Source organism: Pelobates fuscus, chromosome 1 (genome assembly GCF_036172605.1).
Source record: "Pelobates fuscus isolate aPelFus1 chromosome 1, aPelFus1.pri, whole genome shotgun sequence".
Lineage (NCBI taxonomy): Eukaryota > Metazoa > Chordata > Amphibia > Anura > Pelobatidae > Pelobates > Pelobates fuscus.
The window spans coordinates 75,122,154-75,143,504 of NC_086317.1; the positions used below are offsets into that span (position 1 = coordinate 75,122,154).

General features: G+C 41.8%; 1 protein-coding gene across 2 annotated transcripts in view; it reads left to right on the forward strand.

Moving 5' to 3' along the window:
- Nucleotides 1-6,474: 6,474 nt before the first annotated feature.
- LOC134587522 (tapasin-related protein-like) overlaps nt 6,475-21,351 on the forward strand; it is a 48,463-nt gene continuing 33,586 nt past the window's right edge. Inside the window, exons 1-3 of one of the 2 annotated variants that reach the window (XM_063443950.1) lie at nt 6,475-6,551; nt 17,988-18,176; nt 19,664-19,909. In XM_063443950.1, coding sequence (XP_063300020.1) covers nt 6,506-6,551; nt 17,988-18,176; nt 19,664-19,909 — 481 coding nt within the window. In that variant the 5' untranslated portion in view covers nt 6,475-6,505. The remainder of the gene's footprint in view (nt 6,552-17,987; nt 18,177-19,663; nt 19,910-21,351) is intronic. The other variant, XM_063443961.1, reaches the window with a different exon arrangement.

Consider the following 21,351-nt stretch of genomic DNA (forward strand, 5'->3'; position numbering starts at 1 on the left):
TAAAGTCAACCTGTAGAACATTATACTGCGATGTATAATTTAACATAAAGATACATTTTGTACTGAATTTTTTTAGGAGCTGAGATGCCATTTCCTCCTTTAGTGCATTAGCATGAGACCAGAATGACAACAGTCAATCCTTGTCCATATTCTAGCACTTGTTTGAGGGAGAGCAGGAGAACCACTTCTAGACTTCTACTAGCACGATTTATATATCTATATTTATTCTTTTTTTTTGTTCTTCATTTTCGCCTTTCATTTTAAATTGTTTTGTGTGTGTAATAATAGGCACATGGAATTTATGTTTTCTGGACCAGACATTGTTACAGACTGAGCTTCCTGAATTATAAATATTACCACTCATCTGAACAAAAAAGGACCAATAAATGGCACAAATCGAAATAGTAGAAATTTGTTTCAGACATTAGGCTGGGATCCTGTATAATGTCTACAATCCTAAAATTACAATAAAATACTTTCTAGTAGTGAAATAATAATGTCATGTATGTATGTGGACATACCGTATTTCTTTTGATACTTTAAATTAATAAGCCTCAAATTAATTTATATAGGATTATTTGTATTGAACATGTATGTATGCTTTTGTAATAAATCTCTTTTCCAATGATAAATATAATATTTTTATATCATTTTCTGTCGGATTGCTGTTTTTGTTTTGGAAGCAATATTCATAAGCCCGATCAAATACAGTTCCATAATGTCAGTGTCCTTGGCACGGCCATAAAAATCCCTACAGGGGCATGTGAAACAATCTTTAGAGTTATTTTCAGAATATCTAACTTTTATGCTTCAGTCCTGAAGTTACTTTTTAGATTTATAAATACATTGTAAAAATGGATGACGAGTCTTTTTTGGTTTGTCTCTTGAATAGTTACTTGTTATGATTTGAGGATTAGGGTTGCCTAAAAGGAGAGTAAAAATATTTAACCCACCACTGCAAGCTCGTACTTATTGGTCACTCAAGGCACCATAACAACTTAATTGTCATAAAGTTTTTATGGTGCGACAAGGTCCTGGGTTCCATCTTAACTTGCAACAAATGGTTAAACCACAATCTTTAGAAGACGGTGCCCAATTGCTCTGCCTATCAACTTCCTTTCTTGATCTGAGGCTTAACTCATGAACTCATGGACCAGGTGCTGCTGATAGGCTGAGAGTGTCAACTGATGCTCTCGGCCTATTATTTGCTGCTCATTCAGAGTTGTTTTTGTTTTTGTTTTTTTTTTATTTATTTTTTATATTATTTTTTATTTATATTATTTTTTATATTTATTTTATATTCCTGATTGAAACCTAACACCAAGAGTTGTCATCTTCAAAGTTTATCGCCAGTTTAACCTCGCACCATAACATTACAAAGCAGGTGTGGGCTGACTAGCAGGTTTCAAAGCTCTTTTTGCACAGACATGGTAAACATGTAAAATGCTGCAAAAACATGCATTTATTTTGTTAAAACCATATACATTCCAGCATGTCAAAATGCGGCTAATTATTCAGGTGAAAAGCTATAAATTAAGTGTTGGTGTTTTGAGTGTCCTTTTTTAATTACATTCATTTCATGTGTAGTGCTTACACAAGTGCATGCTGAATTTATTTATTTTTTTCACTAATGTTTGATAAATTGCTCATGGTAGACTGTGGACTGTGCTCCAGTTTGGGAACCCACATATTTTTAAGGTAGACTGTGCTACATTTTGGGAACCTGTATATGGCAATGTCCTACTGCAGACTGTACTGGATTACTGAAAAATGTATTTTAATTTAAGTGTCACTCAAAGTCCCAATCATTGTTGCTTTCCGTGACACCCTGCACAAAAGTAACTTGTAACATCAGAACTTTTCTAGCAGAATTAGGTAGAACATTTCATAGAGGGTGATGCAGCGTGCACATTTGAATGCTGATGGGGTAAAAAAAAATGAAAGTATTATTCAACTCTTTACAGTTACATAGTACATGTTGGAAATGGCGCATCTCTTATTTCTAATCAAGTATAGATACATAGATTAAAACATTCCTACCATCAATGGAGTGGCCCCTTCAAGGTAACTTACAAAATCAGGCTATTTGACCTTTTTCCTTTATCCCCTACGACTAGCACCTACTGTACTTGAGAACATTTTTATTTTTGCCTTTATACTAACATTTCTGACCCTTTGTGAAATATTGCAAGATAAAGAATAACATATACTGTCTAAAGAACTTCATATTTGAATTCTTTTTTTTTTAAAAGCCCACACAGGCGAAGCTAGTTTGAGACGAGGATCACAACAGAAGACCACTGGAATATTCCAACCAATAATTTAAATCACTTTTAAGAGAAGCCCTCCAACGGAGCTACCCATATTCCCTCATTATAAGACCCTCAGAGGGCCTAAAACAGAGGCAAAGCATTTAAAGACTTTATTTAATCTGAACCAATTATGAGAATTTTACTTTTAATTTATTTTAAAAAAAATTTTTAATGCATTTTTAAAGACCAATTGTTTAGCACTTTATTTTTTAGATATTTCTGTCTATTCCAAGATAAATATGTATATTTTTTGGGGTTTATTCTTCATTAATAAATCTGTTTTTAACCTTTAACCTTTGGTGTTTGTCTCCAGGTAATTCAGTTACGTATGGGATATATTTCTCTGGCTGGTACTGGTTGATATGTGGTTTGTATTACAGTGCATTATATACAGACACTCCTTGTCACGAACGCACCCTACTCCAAGAGTGTGCATGACGTAGTTGTGGTGGTGAAAGGGTTAAAGTTCACTATTTGTCTGCACTAGACCGGAAATAATGACAAGATCACCCTTTTAACACCACCCACACTTAAACATAATAATATAACTAACACATTTTAATGCTGCCACCACCAAGACAATTTATAAATGGGGTGCCTTGGTCCCCCCGGTAAATCAATGATAAAACCCACCAAATATTACTTAGTACAATATTTAAGGAATTGCAAAAATACTAATTAGTCTCTTCAGGTAACGTGATTCTTAACCAGACAAAGGCAGAACTTAATAAATGAATGTTTATTATGAGCAAAAAAAAAGTCACAGTGCATATAACAATTTACGATAAACAAATTATTTACACCAACAACAGCTAAAAACAAAAAGGATAAAATACAGAAGTCCTAAATACTCACTTAGGTTTTCAAAGTACAACTTCTGTCCAGGGGGTCTCTGGCAAGGAAAGATGGTGACTCACTTTGAATTAGATTCTGACCCCCACGTAAGTACACCCACACCCCTCCCAATCATTGAATATATACCCTGTGGATTATCTAGTCTTGCCCCGGGGTGGAGTTAAGGCATACCTACAGAAATACGATGTGACCACCTCCTTTGTTCCAGACCACAGTCAATCCAAATGGAAACATTTGGCTTTATCTTCTTTTATGTACCTGTCACAGAAATAATTGCATCTACAAATTTGTTGTTATTTTCCCATTCCAGAGACATGTCGCACGCCCCACCCACAATCCAAAAGGACGGACATCACAATTCCTGCCACACGGTTTAAGTTAAGCACGAAATATATAATACAAATAACATTTTCAAACACAATACAAAGGAACATTATATGCATCTAGCTACGTATTTGGTTGCTCTACTTTGCATACTAGCATTATATAAATGCACACACCCAACCCAGAGGGCACTGCAGAGTTATCAAGTAACAATGAATAGTTTGTGTTTTAATTGCTACCATCACAAGCCCCTTTCAATGGCTCTTGGGAGCATAGTCTGTGGGCAATAGTCTGGCCTTCAAGCCTTTCCCAAAAGGCCATGGCATGGGAGCTTCTGTCACAACAATATCATAGTGCTACAGAACATATTAGTATATTAAAGTGGAGATCACTTGCGCTCACACAAAATATTGACTTCCATATAAAGGTTTACAAAACATGTATTGTGTTGTACTATGATATTGTATTTTTTTTTTTTATTATTATTATATTTTTCATATGTGGGCTTAGCCATTTATAATTGTCCAAGATTAAAAAATAATTCTTTATATGGTCTGGGGAATGCTCCAAATTGTTCTCTTTTATCACATGGTTTACCACATGAGTGAAGAGAAGATACTCTGGAACCTGTTTTACAGCGTCCTTTTCACAGTTCTTCTCAGTACAATACTTATTGTCCTTTGCCAACACCAGAGAAAGGCAAAAGGGAAACATGTTATATATGCAGGTTGGGCATGTACCATACTACATGTACATTAGACACATTTGTTTCAAGGTGATGGCTCAGCGGTTCATACTTTTAAGCATCACCTTGAAACAACTGTCTCTAAGGTACGTGTAGCAACAGATGGGCGTTAGCAGAAATGTTGAATGTTTCCACGTTATTTGTTTTTGCAAAGCCATCACCAAATGGGTAAAGGTCAACAAATGTAGACTTTGAATTAATTGCCTCATCTTTAATTCCCTCCCCCACTTAGAGTTCCAACTGGGTATTATGTTCCATTTTAAAAGTTTTAAGTTCCATTTGCTATGAATCAAAAGAAGACTGTAATATATCTGATTACTTGTATACCAGAGGGACATTTTTAACAATATACAGATGATCATAAGTTAGACTAATTATTGGGTACACAGTTAATAAAACGACTTACCACTTTATTTTCTTTATTATTTTTACTTTTATTTTCAGCTGGCAGATACGAAAAAAATTAAGAAGAGCGGAACCAAAATAGATTACACAAGCTTTTATGAATAATGAAACATTAACACAGTTATTTATAAAGTGAAATTTAAAATGTAGTTACTGCTCAAGCAATTATGCCACTAAATTATCAGAAATAAAAAATAGATTTCCAAAAATCTGGAAAGGTTGGTGTCAGTTTTACATCATTAGAGGATAAAATATTTGAAAATAATCAAAGTGCAAGTTAATTGCACTGTAATTCCTGTATTTGTAAAATATAAACTAAAGAATTAGATAAAGAAAATGTATGTTTAGTGTGCAGATAAACTTAATATGTGTTGCCAGTAGGACACTATATGGGCAAATGTATGTGGACACCTTATGATCATACCTATATGAGCTTGTTGGACTTCTCATTCCAAAACAATGGACATTAATATGGAGTTGCCCTGTCCCCCTTCACGACTATAAAAAGGCTTTACACTTTAATTTGGTTTCTGTCTGTGGGAGTTGGGTGGGGAACCAATAGGCACACTCTCCAAGATAATGAGAGTCAGCAGACAGCTGTATCCACTTTAATCTCAGGAAAACAAACCAGGTACACTCACCAAAATAAATAAAGTCCCGAAGACACAGCTACAAAGGCCATGCTAGTAGTCTGATAAATCCCTATATCCAGTCCAGTGAGTCGATGCTCTGCCCTACGCATTTCTTCAGAACTAGATTTTCTTGGGGCTGAATCTAATATCTATCAGGTTATTATATGTAAATAAAATCAGGGGGGGATGCCGGTCTACTTGGTTGCCCGTCACATTTTACTGTCATACTTCCCCTCTATGATTGGTCTAATTTCCTACATGGCCCTGCTCTATGTACTGGCATCAATTGGCATGATAAATCCATCAGTGGAATTTGATGTTAGCACTCCCTTTTTTTGCAAAACAAAGATGTCACAAAAAGGGTAAACGTAAACATGTGTAGTCTTTGAATTAATAAATCACATTATCAGTGAAATAAAAAGTTAGCTGATCATTAAAGAAACACTATAGTCACCAGAACAACTACAGCTTAATGCAGTTGTTCTGGTGTCTACAGCCTGTCCCTGCAGGCTTTTTAATGTACACATGGCCTTTTCAGACTAAAAGCAGTGCTTATATTGCTGCCTAGAAACACCTATAGGTGCAGTCTCTCAGACAGCCACTAGTGCTTCCTGTGTCGGTGCTGCAGCACTGACGTTCAGCAGCCACTAAATACTCCCCATAGAATTTTGCACTAGCCTCCCAATGCAACTCCACTGAGCTGTGTAATAAACAATATATAACACTCCTGCTGGACATGCATGATTAAAAAATTAAAACTATAGACCAGAATTAGAGGCTTCCTTTGGTGGTTGGTCTTTGCTTTTTGCCACATTTGCCTGTACAAGTGCTGCAATTTTAGAAACTTTACCGATATTTTTTGTCCTGTTATTATTTTAAAAAACGATTATTTTTCCATATGTTTGTGAATGCATCTTTATTGCATTAAAGATGAGCTTCACTTCCCTCATATTGTGTCCTTTTAAAAATAAATCTCAATTTATCTCACATTTGACTTCTCATTTAGAAAATAAGCTTATTATTGGAGTTTCAGATTACGTAATTCAATACTTCTTCCATTGTGTCAAGATATAAAACAAACGCCTTTCTGTAATGCTTGTGAAAGGAAGGAGTTGATTTATCTGTGAATTATGATACAGCCCTTCCTCCAAAGTCATGCTTGTATTAGAAATGAAAGTGAAAGTGTCAGCATTAACAGAGAGACAGCAACTAAACTACATATAAGGCGTCTCATGGAGTCCACTCGTTTCATACTTGTTCTTTTTATGTTGGTTAATGGTAAGTGCTTGCAATGTGCTTTGAATTACACCCTATTCTTCCCTTCACACATTTACCAGCTTGCTGATTATGTCACTGTGTCAAGTCAATCTGCATTGATACATAGATCACAGTGACTCCATTGCCGTATTAAGGCAAACTATGCTGTGTTGTCCAGTTTAAAAATGCAAATAACCCATTCATTGTTCAAGTGGAATGTTAAGCTGTTACATTTTATCGTACAAATTGAAAGTCTGGTTTGTGTATGAATGGCTAAGGAGCAATTCTATACATTCTCAGTAAGTATGTAGGCTCTTCCTGGTTTGGTTTGTGCTTACTATACAACCCCATTTGTATTTACACTTATTTACATTTAAGTTTGGCTTTGAAGGAAAATGAAAGAGAATTATTTAAAATGGCATTGTACAAGCATTGGGTTTTCTACAATTAGGGACAAATCTGAAAATTCTAACACGCCGTTCAAGCAGAGCTCACATTCTAATGTTTTATATACTGGCCTGAGCTATGATTTATTGTTGTGTGAACATCAATGACATTTGAACCCACACAAGCTCAGTGATTATGCCTTCAAATACTCTGCATTATGCAAGGTTATTTACTGGAAACCATGTCTCTAACTCTTGCCAACAGTGAAAGAGTAATATTTGTAATGAACATCATTTAAACAAATGTTTTGAATTTCACCATGCACTGTATGCAGAAGCATAACTAGAAACCATGGGGCCCTGGTGCAAAAATTGCACCCCCCCCCCCCTGTCTATTGTCCCCTCCCCCATACGTTACGCCCTCCCCCTACACATGCAAATATATACACATGTAGACACACACATACAGGCACACACACATACATACACACATACATACATACAAACACACACACACACACACAGACATACAAACACACACACACAGAGACACATACATACAGACACACAGACAGACACACACATACATACACACAGACAGACATACAGACAGACACACAGACATACAGACATACACACACATACAGACACACAGACTGACACACAGACATACATACAGACACACAGACTGACATACACACACATACAGACACACACACAGACAGACAGACACACACTCACATACATACAGACACACAGACAGATATAGACACACACACATACAGACACTCAGACAGACATACACCTTTCCCTGGGGTCCAGTGGTGGCGCAGACTGATGGGAGTCAGAGTTCCCACTCTGACTCCCTCTCCTTCCTCCCGCGCGGCTCCCAGTGGTTGCTGGGAGGAAGTGACAGGGGCATTCACTTCCTCCCAGCCTCTGACATCACTGTTAAATCACTGACCGGACCCCCTGGAATTACATAGCATCGGGTGGCCCTAACAGCATTGGCCACCCAATTGGCCCCTTCAATGCGGCCCCGGCAGTAACACCACATGGGCCTGGGGCCGCATTACTCAGCTGGCGGGACCCGCAGTCGAAGGGGTCTGCAGGCTCGGCTGGGCCCCCTGAAGTGATGGACCAGTCAAAGCTGCGACCCCTGCGACCGCGTTAGTTCTGCCACTGACTGTGTGTTCATGCACAATATTTGAGGAACCTGTCACTCTCAAAAATCTCCTGAACATGCACTTTATAATTAGTTTCAGTGTGAATTATTTGAGAAGGGTAGAGACTCAGAGAGTCTCTTTTTTCGAATCTTGTTGCCTTCAACTTAAAAAAGTTTCTCGCATTCACCCCTTTCTCACTCAGGATGCCACTAAGACATTTGTCCATACTTTCATTGTTTCCCTTTTTAATTACTGTAACCTTCTGCTTGTTATCTAAAAAATGCCCAGATTGCCCCACTACAGACTATAATGAACACCTCTGCCAGACTCAGCTACCTTACGTTCTTCAGCTCTCACACCGCACTCCTCTGTCAGTCTCTATACTGGATTCTTGTTCCATTTAGGAATCATTCAAAGTTCTTAGTTACAAAGTTCTCCATAACCACTCCATGCTTACCTCTTATGCCTCGTTAGCAGATATTCTCCATCCCAGCCTCTTCAGTCTGCCAACAACCTGTTAGTGTCCTGTTCTCGCACCTGCATCCCAGACTCTCACCTGGAGGACTTTTCTAGGGTTGCCTCCTTCATATGAAATGCCCTCCTGCTGGAAATCAGAATCTCCCCATTTCTGCAATCCTTTAAAAAGTTCCTAAAAATACACTTATTTAGAAAAGCCTAAAAGTTCTCCCTTTAACTCCTCATCTCCCATCTACTTACTCCTCTCAGACACCCCTCCCATACTGTTCCTGTATGTCATATGTGTTACCGGTTTAAATGGACACCCCCTGCTGCCTTGAATTGATAGGAAGGCAATGATCATTTGTCTGGTATCCTGGTGATATCTGGCTTTGAGAGAACTCCACAATGCTCTTTTTTCTGATGCATCAAGAGATAGCTTGGTCTTGCTAATCCAGCAAAATTACAAAATGAAACCGGTAGATATAGATTTAGATGGGAATAGAGAGATGAAATAAAGTTTCAGATGAATAGGAAATTGTGGACATGGAATACGGATATATATTTCTTTCATTCGGTTAAAATCTATATCTGTAGAATGTATTATTATAGAAAATTGTCATCAAAGTGAAATCCTACTGCAACATAGGACAAAAGTCACTATTAGCAAATGAATGGGGTGAAAAGTTGAACACAATTGATAGCAGAATGATAAATTCCAATTGCGTGATATTAAGGACTCAGGTAAGCGACATACCTAATGGGACACTATAGTTACCAAAACAATGTAACTTATAAAGCAGCTTTGGTTTATAGATCAAGCTCCTGCAGTCTCACTGCTATGTTCTCTGCCATTTAGGAATGACATCACTTTGTTTATGTTGCCCTAGCCACACCTCCCTGGATGTGACTTACACAGCTTTCCTAAATACTTCCTATAAAGTGAGATCTAATGTTAAAGGGACACTATAGTCACCTGAACAACTTAAGCTTAATGAGGTTGTTCAGGTGAGAACTATAGCTCCCTGCAGCCTTTCTCATGTAAACACTGTATTTTCTGTGAAAAAACAGTGTTTACATTGAAAGCTAGGAACACCTCCAGTTGCAGTCACTCAGAGTGAACCAAAGTGACTTCTGAGTTGATGGAGGCATAATATGCCTCCATCCACTCAGATCTGCTGTGCACGAGCATCCTGTGATTCAGTATCTCTTCCCACTGCATGCAGACACTGAACTTTCCTCATAGAAATGAATTGATTCAATTCATCTCTATGAGGAGATTCTGATTGGCCAGGGCTGTGTTTGAATCATGCTGGCTCTGCCCCTGATCTGCCTCCTTGTCAGTCTCAGCCAATCCTATGGGGAAGCACTGTGATTGGATCAGGCTATCACATGTCAGCAGACTGCTTGTTTTTCCTGAGTCTAACAGCATGCAGATTTACAGCTTCTGGCTTGAATACAGTAAGATTTTTACTATATTTATGGAGGCATGTGGGGCTCAGGGGGCTAGATGGTCGTGTTAACACTATAGGGTCAGGAATACATGTAGTTGTACTGGTGCACAGTCCATTTAATTTATTATTTAATATCTCCTGCTCTGTTAATAGATTACTAGACTTTGCAGAAGCCTCCTGCGTGCGACTAAAGTTCAATTTACATAACAGGAGATAAAACTTCTAAAGTAAGTTAACATACAATTGAAAATTTAAACTTGTTTATTCATGCAGGCTGTGTGAGTTAGAACCAAGGGAGGTATGACTAGGGTTGCATAAACAGAAATAAAACTGATTTAACCTACACATATGTAAATTACAGTATATGTAATTACAAATTTCTTATCTTCTACTCTGTAAATAGCGTGACATTTGCACAGACGTTATTCGGCATGTGCTAAAACTTTTATATAAACCTTTGTACAGACGATATTCGTCATGCACTATAACCTTAAACTAAATAAGACACGGACACAGTTAATTCTGTTGGAGTATAAAGTCCACAGCTTTTATTAATTAAATTATTAATTAAATTATCATAAATTAACATAATTAACATAATTTAGGGTCATTGTCCAACTATACATTAAAATACTATACCCCCCACACAGTACCCCTGACAATGACCCTACCAATTGAACAATATATAACAAATAACAATTCACTTGAAACACGGCCTACCAAAGAGGCCCCACATCATATTGTTAACTGTAGGGGTGTACCTCAGACACCCCTACACCCACAGGTTCGTCGCCACCGAAGAGCTAGAACCAACCAGTCCTTAATTCCATCAGGCCTACACCTCGGCCTGTCCAGTCCAAACTCTACGCCAAATTCCAATTTCTACTATGCCCTGTTCCGCCGCTGTGACTGAAACGGAACTGCTAAACCAAGGGAGGGTGGGTGGGACAATTTACAGGTAAGAAAGGCTCTGGTTAAAATGGCCCCTATTCTAAAATGGCTGCTCTTTATACTCCCTATCTCCGCCCCCAAGCTCCATTAAAATAAGCCAACCCCCAAACACTAGCACCTGCCCACTTCCTGGCTCTGTCAAGGCCCACTCCTCCTACTGCGTTGTTCCATGGGCTTCATGACATTTGCACAGACGTTATTCGGCATGTGCTAAAACTTTTATATAAACCTTTGTACAGACGATATTCGTCATGCACTATAACCTTAAACTAAATAAGACACGGACACAGTTAATTCTGTTGGAGTATAAAGTCCACAGCTTTTATTAATTAAATTATTAATTAAATTATCATAAATTAACATAATTAACATAATTTAGGGTCATTGTCCAACTATACATTAAAATACTATACCCCCCACACAGTACCCCTGACAATGACCCTACCAATTGAACAATATATAACAAATAACAATTCACTTGAAACACGGCCTACCAAAGAGGCCCCACATCATATTGTTAACTGTAGGGGTGTACCTCAGACACCCCTACACCCACAGGTTCGTCGCCACCGAAGAGCTAGAACCAACCAGTCCTTAATTCCATCAGGCCTACACCTCGGCCTGTCCAGTCCAAACTCTACGCCAAATTCCAATTTCTACTATGCCCTGTTCCGCCACAGCACATGGCTTGACCTCCTTAAGCGCATGTGCGACCCCCACCACACCTAAACAGGGCCTGCTCAATACCTTCATGGAACCCAAGGTTCAACAAATCGTTCCCCACGTCTGACAGGTGTACACCGTCCCTCCTGAAATACCCAGGTAACATGCCCTCCAACTCTCTGTGACGCACCACTATGCCCCCAGAACGTCTAATAAAAACTGACATAATCTTATTAACCTTACCCTTCGATCGAGCTATTGCAGCCGGGTCCCTGGCGTGCCGCCACGCAAATCGCGGAACCATTTCAGACCACACCACCACCACGCCAGGAACCAGCTCCCTCAGCCGATCTACATCCCTTTTCATCCTTCTCACCAATTCCCTTTGCGGAATCCCACCTAAGTCGTTCCCTCCTCCATGAATCAATACCACATCCGGGACCGACCCACCAACCACTTTCTGAAACAAGAAATTACACAAACTCTGCCAACTTGCGCTCCTGAAACCAAACCAACATAGAGTCACTCGTTCCAAAGGAAAGCCCAGCTGTGATCCGCTTCTGCGAACTGCGGCTCTCTTCTCCGCCCAGTACACATACGAGTGGCCCAGCAACAAAACTTTCAAACCTGAAAAGAGACAAAATTAGTGGCAGAAAAAAGGCAACGTCCCCTTCCCCAGATACTTGCACCCTAGCAATTTAGGTCTGGGGGACGAGAAGATCAAGCAAATAGGGAGGTGGGAGTCCGTGCGATTCCGCTCATATGTAAGGCCTGATAAGTTGGTGTAACTTATCAGGCCTTACATATGAGCGGAATCGCACGGACTCCCACCTCCCTATTTGCTTGATCTTCTCGTCCCCCAGACCTAAACGCGCAGCTTCCGTCGCTGCCCCAATGCGAAAGGAGTGCGTCCCAAATTGACTCGGTTCTAAGCCCATTCTCTGCAGACCCATTCGAAAAATCCGCAGAAACTGAAATCTCGACAACGCTGAACCATCGGCGTGTAAAAAGAAACAACTCTTACCTTCTGGCCGCACCTCACAGTACCTTTTGCCACAAGCCACCGGGCAAGCCTCTGATCCTGGCAACTCATACAGTACCACCGCACGTCCCTTGCCGTACACGTCCGTTTTAGACCGGCGCAGCCATATCTGCACCTGATCATTACCCACGACCACGTCCTTGAACATCAAACCGCCGTTCCCCAACTTGTTGGCACTCACCAGCTCACTAATGCGAAAAGCCCCAAAAAACGCCCAGACAAACGCCCCGGAAAATAGTGTCACTTCGAAAGGGGAATTACACAGATCAATCAACACACTTAACAGGTTTTGCAAAACCGAAAACGACACCGGTCGCCTCGGGTCCGCGAGCTTCTTACCTTTCTTAAAGCCCTTCAAAGCCTGGCGTATTAGAAAATTCTTCGTAATGTCCTCCCACCCGTTGAACTTGAACAAAAACGCCATGGCGGACATGCACCTATCTATCACGGCCGGCGACGCTTGTTTAGCAAACAAGCGACACAGTACCCACAACAGCACATCCACCCTCTGCCCTTGCGAACTGTCACCCCCTACCTGCTGTACCGCCTCGTCCCATTCTTTCCAAACCTTGACATAGCCTGACCAAGTGCTCGGCGCAAGAGAATTCTTTATACACTCCCCAAGCATGCGGTCCCGAGCTGCCACATCTCGCCAGGGCAAGCCTGCCCCTGTGCCAAAGCTTCCGGCGCCGCTTCCCGAAATCGTTCCCACTGAAAACGAGAAAGCGCATCAGCTACCACATTCAACATACCAGGGATGTGCCTAGCCCTAAACACCAAATTAAAAGACATACAAAGAAGGACAAAACGCCGCAGCAAACACAAAACAGGGGGGGACGACGCCGACAAACTATTGATCGCCTGTACTACCGCCATGTTATCCGAGTGAAATATAATATGCTTGTTGGACAACACCCCCCCCCACAAACTCACCGCTACCACCACCGGGAATAGCTCCAGAAACGCTAGATTTTTAATCAGCGAGCTTTGCCTCCAGGCCTCCGGCCATGGCTCAGCGCACCAGTGACCCCCCAGGTAAGCCCCAAAGCCTACGCTACCAGAAGCGTCGGTGTATAGACCAACAACCTCCACTGATGCCGCCGGCTCTCGAAAAATCACCGTTCCATTAAAATCCTGCAAGAACCGGTCCCACACCATTAAATCCGCCTTCATATCCGCCGAAACCCTAATGTAATGCGACGGCAGACGCACCTTACTCGTAGCTTGCGCGAGGCGCCTACAGAAAACCCTCCCCATGGGTATGACCCGGCACGCGAAATTAAGGCTCCCCACCAGCGATTGAAGCCCTCGCAGTGTCACTTTCTTGGCCCTCCCTACCGTGGCCACCAGCTCCCGCAGCCGTGATAATTTGTCCCCCGGTAACCTGCATTCCCATTTACAGGAGTCAATTTCTAAGCCCAAAAAACTAAGGCACGTCGTAGGCCCCACCGTCTTGTCCTCCGCCAGGGGAACCCCTACTTTATGCGCCACCCACTGAAACACGTCCAATATCTGTTTACAGCGGTCCGAATCCCGCGGGCCCACGCAAAGAAAATCATCGAGGTAATGCACCACCGCACCCTCTGCCGATTCCGTCCGCACAACCCACTCCAAGAAGGTACTAAACTTCTCGAAATAAGCGCACGAGATCGAACACCCCATAGGCAGGCACAGATCAACAAAATATTCCCCTTCAAAACAGCAACTGAGCAGATGATGGCAGTCTGGGTGTATCGGGAGCAGTCGAAATGCTGCTTCCACATCTACCTTTGCCATCAGTGCACCATGCCCCAGCCTCCGAACCAACTCGACTGCCTTGTCAAATGACGTATAAGAGACGGAGCTAAGAGCCGTGTCGATGTCATCATTCACCGAAGCCCCTTTCGGGTACGATAAATGGTGAATCAACCTGAATTTGCCTGCCTCCTTCTTGGGGACCACGCCCAACGGGGATATTCGCAAATCGGGCAATGGCGGTGCCGAGAACGGCCCTGCCATCCTCCCCAGTTGCACTTCCTTACTCAGCTTGTCCCTCACTACCTCTGGGTGTTCCCGCACTGACTTAAGATTCCCACATAACGTACCAGGTCCCCTAACTACGTAGGGAATAAAGAACCCTTCCCGAAAACCCCGCCACAAGAAAATAGCATCTTCCCTGTTAACGTATCGCCTTAGCCAAGGCAACATCACGTCTATTTTCACCGGAGACTTACCCTTTTTGAAACAACGGTTGACACCGTGGGACCCCCCGCAGCCTGAGCATTCGTGCCGGAACCTGCAATTATTTCCCCATTTGCAATGTCCTTCGTTGAACATCCAACAGAAACCTTTCTTTTGCCCAGCCGACCCGGCCCCTGAGGCCGAGCCGGCTGCCCCAGGAAAGGGCGCCGCCTTCTGGGCCATCATAAGGCGCATCCATAACGGCAGGTCCATTTGGTCCCACCGCATGTTCGCATTCGCTGCCAGCCGCTGACGAAATTGTTCGTCGTACCTCCACCAAGCCAAACCCCCGTAGGTTCGGTACGCATCACCTATCCCATCCAAATAACAAAATAGTTCTGAGCAACGCCCCGGAGCCTTCTCCCCGATTACACTAGCTAGAATGCAGAAGGCCCTCAACCAATTCCCAAAGGTCTTAGGTATCTTGCGATACCTCTGCCTTTTCTCCTCTTCCTCCTTTTTAGCATCCTTCTTATCCTCCTCCTTCAAGTCTAAGAACTCCTCTAGGGGAAGGAGGGAAAATATCTCCACAAACTCACCTTTCCATATCTTCTCCTTCACTTCCACCTTTAGATGACATCCGAGGGGGCCCGCGAAGGACACGTGCACATTCTGCCGCGCCGCATCCGGGACGTCACCTACCTCCCGCTCTTCGCCCCCTCCTTCCAACCCAGACAAATCAGCCCCCGCTCCCGTCTCACCTCCGCCGTGCGACAGCTGTGTAACCCCGAGCCCTGTAGCTATGTCCCGACTGCTCTCTCGTGCCCACACCTTCCCGAACTGCGCAGGCGACCCCTCTGTCCCAGACCAAGAATCTAAAATTGTTCTTAAATCATTTAACAACTGTCCTGGGTGTCGTGTGTGTAAGAACTCACCACTCGAACCTCTGGCCGTAGCTGGCTGCAGAGGCGCCGTCCTTCCGTCCACCTTTTCAGGCACCGGAGAATCCCGTTGTCGCCGACTCCCATCCGCCTGGACTCGCCTCGAGACCGTAGGGGTATTGCTCTGAGACCTGTAGGGAGAAGGACATCTGTGTAGTCTGTCCTGAACCTTCCTCACCCGCCTATCCTCCCTACGTTCCTCCCAATCCTCCTCAGCAACGCTGCGTCTCGCAGGGCGACTGCCCTCACGAGATGATCCCCTCCACCGATCACTGAGCCTCTCTCCCGGCGAACCCGATCTTCTCCGCTGACTCCTCCTCCTGCTATCCCTGGAATCACGCCTCCTGCAACATGAGCCTGCTAAGCTGCACCCGCTCCGCGCAGGTGATCTTTCCCTGCTCCCTGAACTCCTTGCTCTGCTCTTCGAAACGCTGCGCCTGACGCCAGAGAAGCGTCGTTCTGCTCTCCACTCACTCCCTGCGGCCTCCCTGTCATGAAGCTGACCCTGGGAGCGGCCAGATGGGCCCTCCCGCCTACCGCTGACATCCCTAACCAGCTTAACAGTTTGAGCACCCTGTCCCTCAACTGTCAGTGCCGAGCCTGGCCTCTCCTCGGCCGTCTGCCCCGTGTCAGATTCATCTTCGCTATCCTGGCAGCCTGCCGTGTGCCCAGACCCACTCGCTTCTTGTGAGGTCCCCTTGTCCCTGCATCTGTCTCCCTGACCTGCCTCAGCCTGAGACGTCCCTGCCCTCACACTGCTGTCCTGGCCTCCCCCCACAGCTTGAGGGGCCGTCATACATCCGCCATCACCATCACACCCCTGCCCTCCAGCATTCGCACTAGTGGCTGACTCACCGGGACGTGTCCGCTTCGTGCCGCCGCTCACATGACTCCCAGCCGGCCTGGCCTCCGTCCCGGCCGTCTTCCGAGATCCGCCCGAACCGTTCCTCCTGCCAGCCGCGGAACCGCGTGGCTTAGATCCATCCGCCACCATGCGCTGTGCGGCCGTCCTCGCCAGGCCGCTGCCGCGCCCACCGGAGCGAGCCGTGCGCCTGCCTGGCTCTGTTGACCGGGGCTCACCCGGACCGTCGGTCACCCCACTTCCCGCTGAAGGGCTCCTCCTCCGCCGCGCTGCAGGCCCAAACGCTGAGGTGGTCTCGTCCTCCTTGCCGGTCGACGGGCCGGTACCGCAGGAGCAGGCCCGGCAGTCCCCAACTGCTGATGAAGCCAATCCAGTCCTCTGTCCTTCACCGCTGCCCGAACACCATCCAGGATCTCATCTAGCGAAGCCATAATCCTGCAGAAACGACAAAGAAAAGAACCTCGCCGACCTGAGACAATTTACAGGTAAGAAAGGCTCTGGTTAAAATGGCCCCTATTCTAAAATGGCTGCTCTTTATACTCCCTATCTCCGCCCCCAAGCTCCATTAAAATAAGCCAACCCCCAAACACTAGCACCTGCCCACTTCCTGGCTCTGTCAAGGCCCACTCCTCCTACTGCGTTGTTCCATGGGCTTCATTCTAGAACCCTCCTTTGTGTGATTTGGAGAGCAGAAAATAAAACTTACGAAGCAAGTTAACATCTGATTGAAAATGAAATTATGTTTTCATGTAGGGTTTGTGAGTCACAGTCAGGACAGAAACAAAAGTGATTTAACTCCTAAACGGCTGAGAATTGAGAAGTGAAACTGCAGGGGCATGATCTATATGACAAAACTGCTTAATTAATTGTTTTAGTGGCTATAGTGTCCCTTTAACATGGGATGGTGCCAGGGGACTCTTGACTCCATAGCCATCACAGCAGGCTGTAGTGGTTAGACTGCTTAAAGTGCACTTTTAAACTCACTTTTCAAGTATAATCACTACTGGCTCTTTATCTCACCTATGAGGCCCTGAGGAGCGGTTCATCAATTTACATGGTTTGAATCTTATCTACTTGAGATACCTTATAGTCACAAGTTGTCACATCCACAGGGGTATAATAAGTATAATTTTTATTACAACATTGATATGATACGACCTATACTTGCACTACAGAAGTTTGAATTTCAAAACTAAAGCGATTACAGGTTATGATGACTTCCCTAGACAAAAAGTTTCAAGCATTCACACAAATTTACAGCTTTTTGAAAAACAAAACATGTAACGTTTTTTCCCCCAAATTAAATAGTTATTAAGAATGTCAGCTGTCTTACGTTTCCTTTCTTTATTTGTGTATGTATTTGTTTATTGTGACAGTAATCCAGTCCAAGGAAGACACAGCTCCAAGTAAAATCTTCTGTTTGATTGTGAGACCCTTATATAATGATCACATTCTGACTGGGGACACAGATAAAGGATCCAACACGAAAGCTTGGTTAGTGCTGAGAACAGGATCAGATGATGAGGCGAATTACGATTCAGAAAGTGTAAGATTCATTCTCAAAGGTGAGAAGGCGCTTTTATCTGCTCAACAATAAGTATCTTTTTCAATATGTTTAAACTAATCCTTATAGACATTCTAGTGTTTTATAGTGTTATAGTGTTTTAATATAAAATAGACTGGACTCAATTTACTAGTAATAGTTAGTTGGATGCACTGTAAGTCATTTATGGGACTTACTCTTGGATAATTTAAATAAAATGCTGAAGTTTGTTCCCGAAACAGCAAATCGTAGTGAATAATTATCTACTATTAATTTGAAGACTGATCATTTTCCAAATCAGCTATGTTGGCATTCATTTTGCCAAATCTCTTTTTAATAATTATTATTTTTTTTATTTTATTTTTTATAATTATATTATATGTTGTTTAGACGTAAGCCTTGTGGTTTCAATTACTGGCAAATCTAGCCACTTAACATATAACTAAATTCCTGGAAGGAGTGCGCGTATACGATAATTTTGTGCTGACAAGATCAAAGGGTAACAGCAAATCAGACGTCCCAAAGAAAAATTCAAATGTTGTCAATCAAAACACACAAGTCACAAACTGATTTTAATAATACAGTGCCAAATTACAGATGTCTTGTTACTATTATTAAAATTACAGATTTTAATAATTACTGTTTTAAATTGTAATAATTTACAATTATTTTACGTCTTGTATTCATGTGTTTACTGGGCACAGGGCCTAGGAGGTTATAGTAAAAAAGAAGACATGAGCGCAGGTTTAAGAGAGGTACAATTGCGGTGTTGGAGGCATCCATTTCACGTACACATAGTATATTTTTTTTATCTGTACATATAAACAATGCTTTTTATTCCATACATTATGCTAGCAAATCACCAACAAATATTTAGCTATTCTATTTTTATCCAAAACTTGTAGTCCTTGTCTGTTCAGCTATTTGCATATACACCTGCAAGTTATCATAATACCCACTGCATCCTTAACCCCTTAAGGACACAACTTCTGGAATAAAAGGGAATCATGACGGAATATATCCGTCATCTGTCCTTAAGGGGTTAATTTAAAGCAATTTCTTTGATATAAAAACGTATTTGTGGTACTGAAATATTGCCAGTAGGTGGCATTATGGGACCATACTCCTATATTTCCCATTCATTTAAAGTGTGTCAAGTTTGTCTAGGTACATTAAATGTATCTCTAACAGGCTTACTCACTAAAGCGAGAATTTAAAGTGAATTTTAAATTTAAGGCCCCATAGCGAAGCTGCAAAAATTCTCCAAGTTAGCTATGCCTATTATGGTTATGGTTAGTATGACTATTTTTAAAATGTAAAATTGTTATTCTTACTTTAATCAGTACTCCACCTACCCAGCTGTACATACAAAAAGAGTGTGTCTGTTTTACAAGCTGAGTATTTTTGTCAAATATCGGAAGGCTATATCCTTGCTTTGCAGTACAATACAGTGAGCATTTATAGATACAAGCTTTCTGGTGTTGTATTAAGTAACACGTCTCTTTACAGACCCAAAATTAGTGCAGCCTCTGATGGATGATACGGAAAACCTGGTTTGCGAGATACAGTTATATTTCACAGATAATATTCAGATCTTGTGGCCTGGTATCCAGATTAATGACGATACAATGGATTCTTGGTTTGTTGCATCAGTTAAGCATAAAGAGAACGTTTTTCACATGACAACGTTTCTGTACCAGATTCCAGAGAGAACAGCACAGGAAACGATTCCATCACAATTCCATCACGTCTCAGGTAAAATGCAAATGTGTATGCGTGCGTGTGTACTGTCACAGATAAGTATAATATAGCTATGGAAAATAATGTGTGTTATTCTGCCTTTATCAGAAGCAGTGGTGGTGTCACTCATAAAATTATAAAAATAAAAACAGATACCAGAGGAAAAGTGTTAGCCTACAGTGTGTGGGATTCCGTTGTTCAAAAATCACTAAACATTAAGGAATCTTACAGCATACGAATTCTACATACTGCAGGGCAGCACTTTTCATGTGAAGAATTGATATGTGTCCAGGTAAACAAGATGTATATTGAAGTCATAGTTCAGAGGCAGCGACCACCCATACCTACGTCATTCTAGCTTGGCTCCTGTCAGGAATATTTCTTTAGTTTCCATGTTGAATTACCTGCTTTGAGAACTTTGAGAACTATGTACAATACATTCCATTCAGAAATAACAAATACAACAAAGTGTTGTAGTGGTTATGGTGCAGGCATGCTGGAGCCATACGACATTCTGTTTCACAACTGTTATCTGGACACCTGTGGTCTGACCCCTTGATCTGTGTGCTTTATAATGGAAGTGTAACTTACAAAATGGCAGTATTAATTCCACCTGTATTTCGATAGAATCAATTGGCTGAGCACATCAGCTGACACGTCAATAAATGCCATCCAAACATGGACGAAATTAATATTGCTTATACAGAAGCGTAATGTCCAAATTACCTATATAACAAATGGGAAAACCATAATTGTTTAAGTGCTTCTAAAACTGTCAACAATAGGAATGAAAAAGATTAGCTCATCCAGTTGGGTGAAAATTATTGATATCGATGATCAGAGCATAGCAACACATGTTTTCAGAAACCACCGCTGCTCCCAATAGGAACCTATGAGAATCAAAGATAGATTTATATTAAAAAAAGAAGTTTCAATTAGCAATACTAGGAAATGAATTTGTTTAGAAGTTTTATAGTAAATCACCGTTAGAAACACTGTGAAATCAGAAAGTCTGTGAAACAATATAAGGGCTTGAAATAACTCCAAGGTTGAACTTTGTTGAATAACCATTAAAATAAAAATGCTTTTAGTAAATTATTAAATGCGTTTCCTTTAATAATATCATATTGACATTTAATCTACAAGTCCAGTGTTCTTTATGCCTGTCAGCACTCTGAAGTGCATTAAGTGCTAATTAAATAGACTCTTTTGAATGACATTATGCAAAAGTAATAAAATTATACTGTTTAAAAATACTCATTCCTCAACATGAGATAAAGTGGACTTGTTATTTTCTCTAATTTTTTATTGCCTTGTAGAAAAATGTACATATATTGTGGAAAAACTATAACGTTTTAAAATGTTTAAGTTATTTATTCTCAAAGGTTCTTTTTTCCTGACAATTTAGAAATATATCTTAAAGTGAGTCTATACTGCATATAGAATCCCTTTAAGAT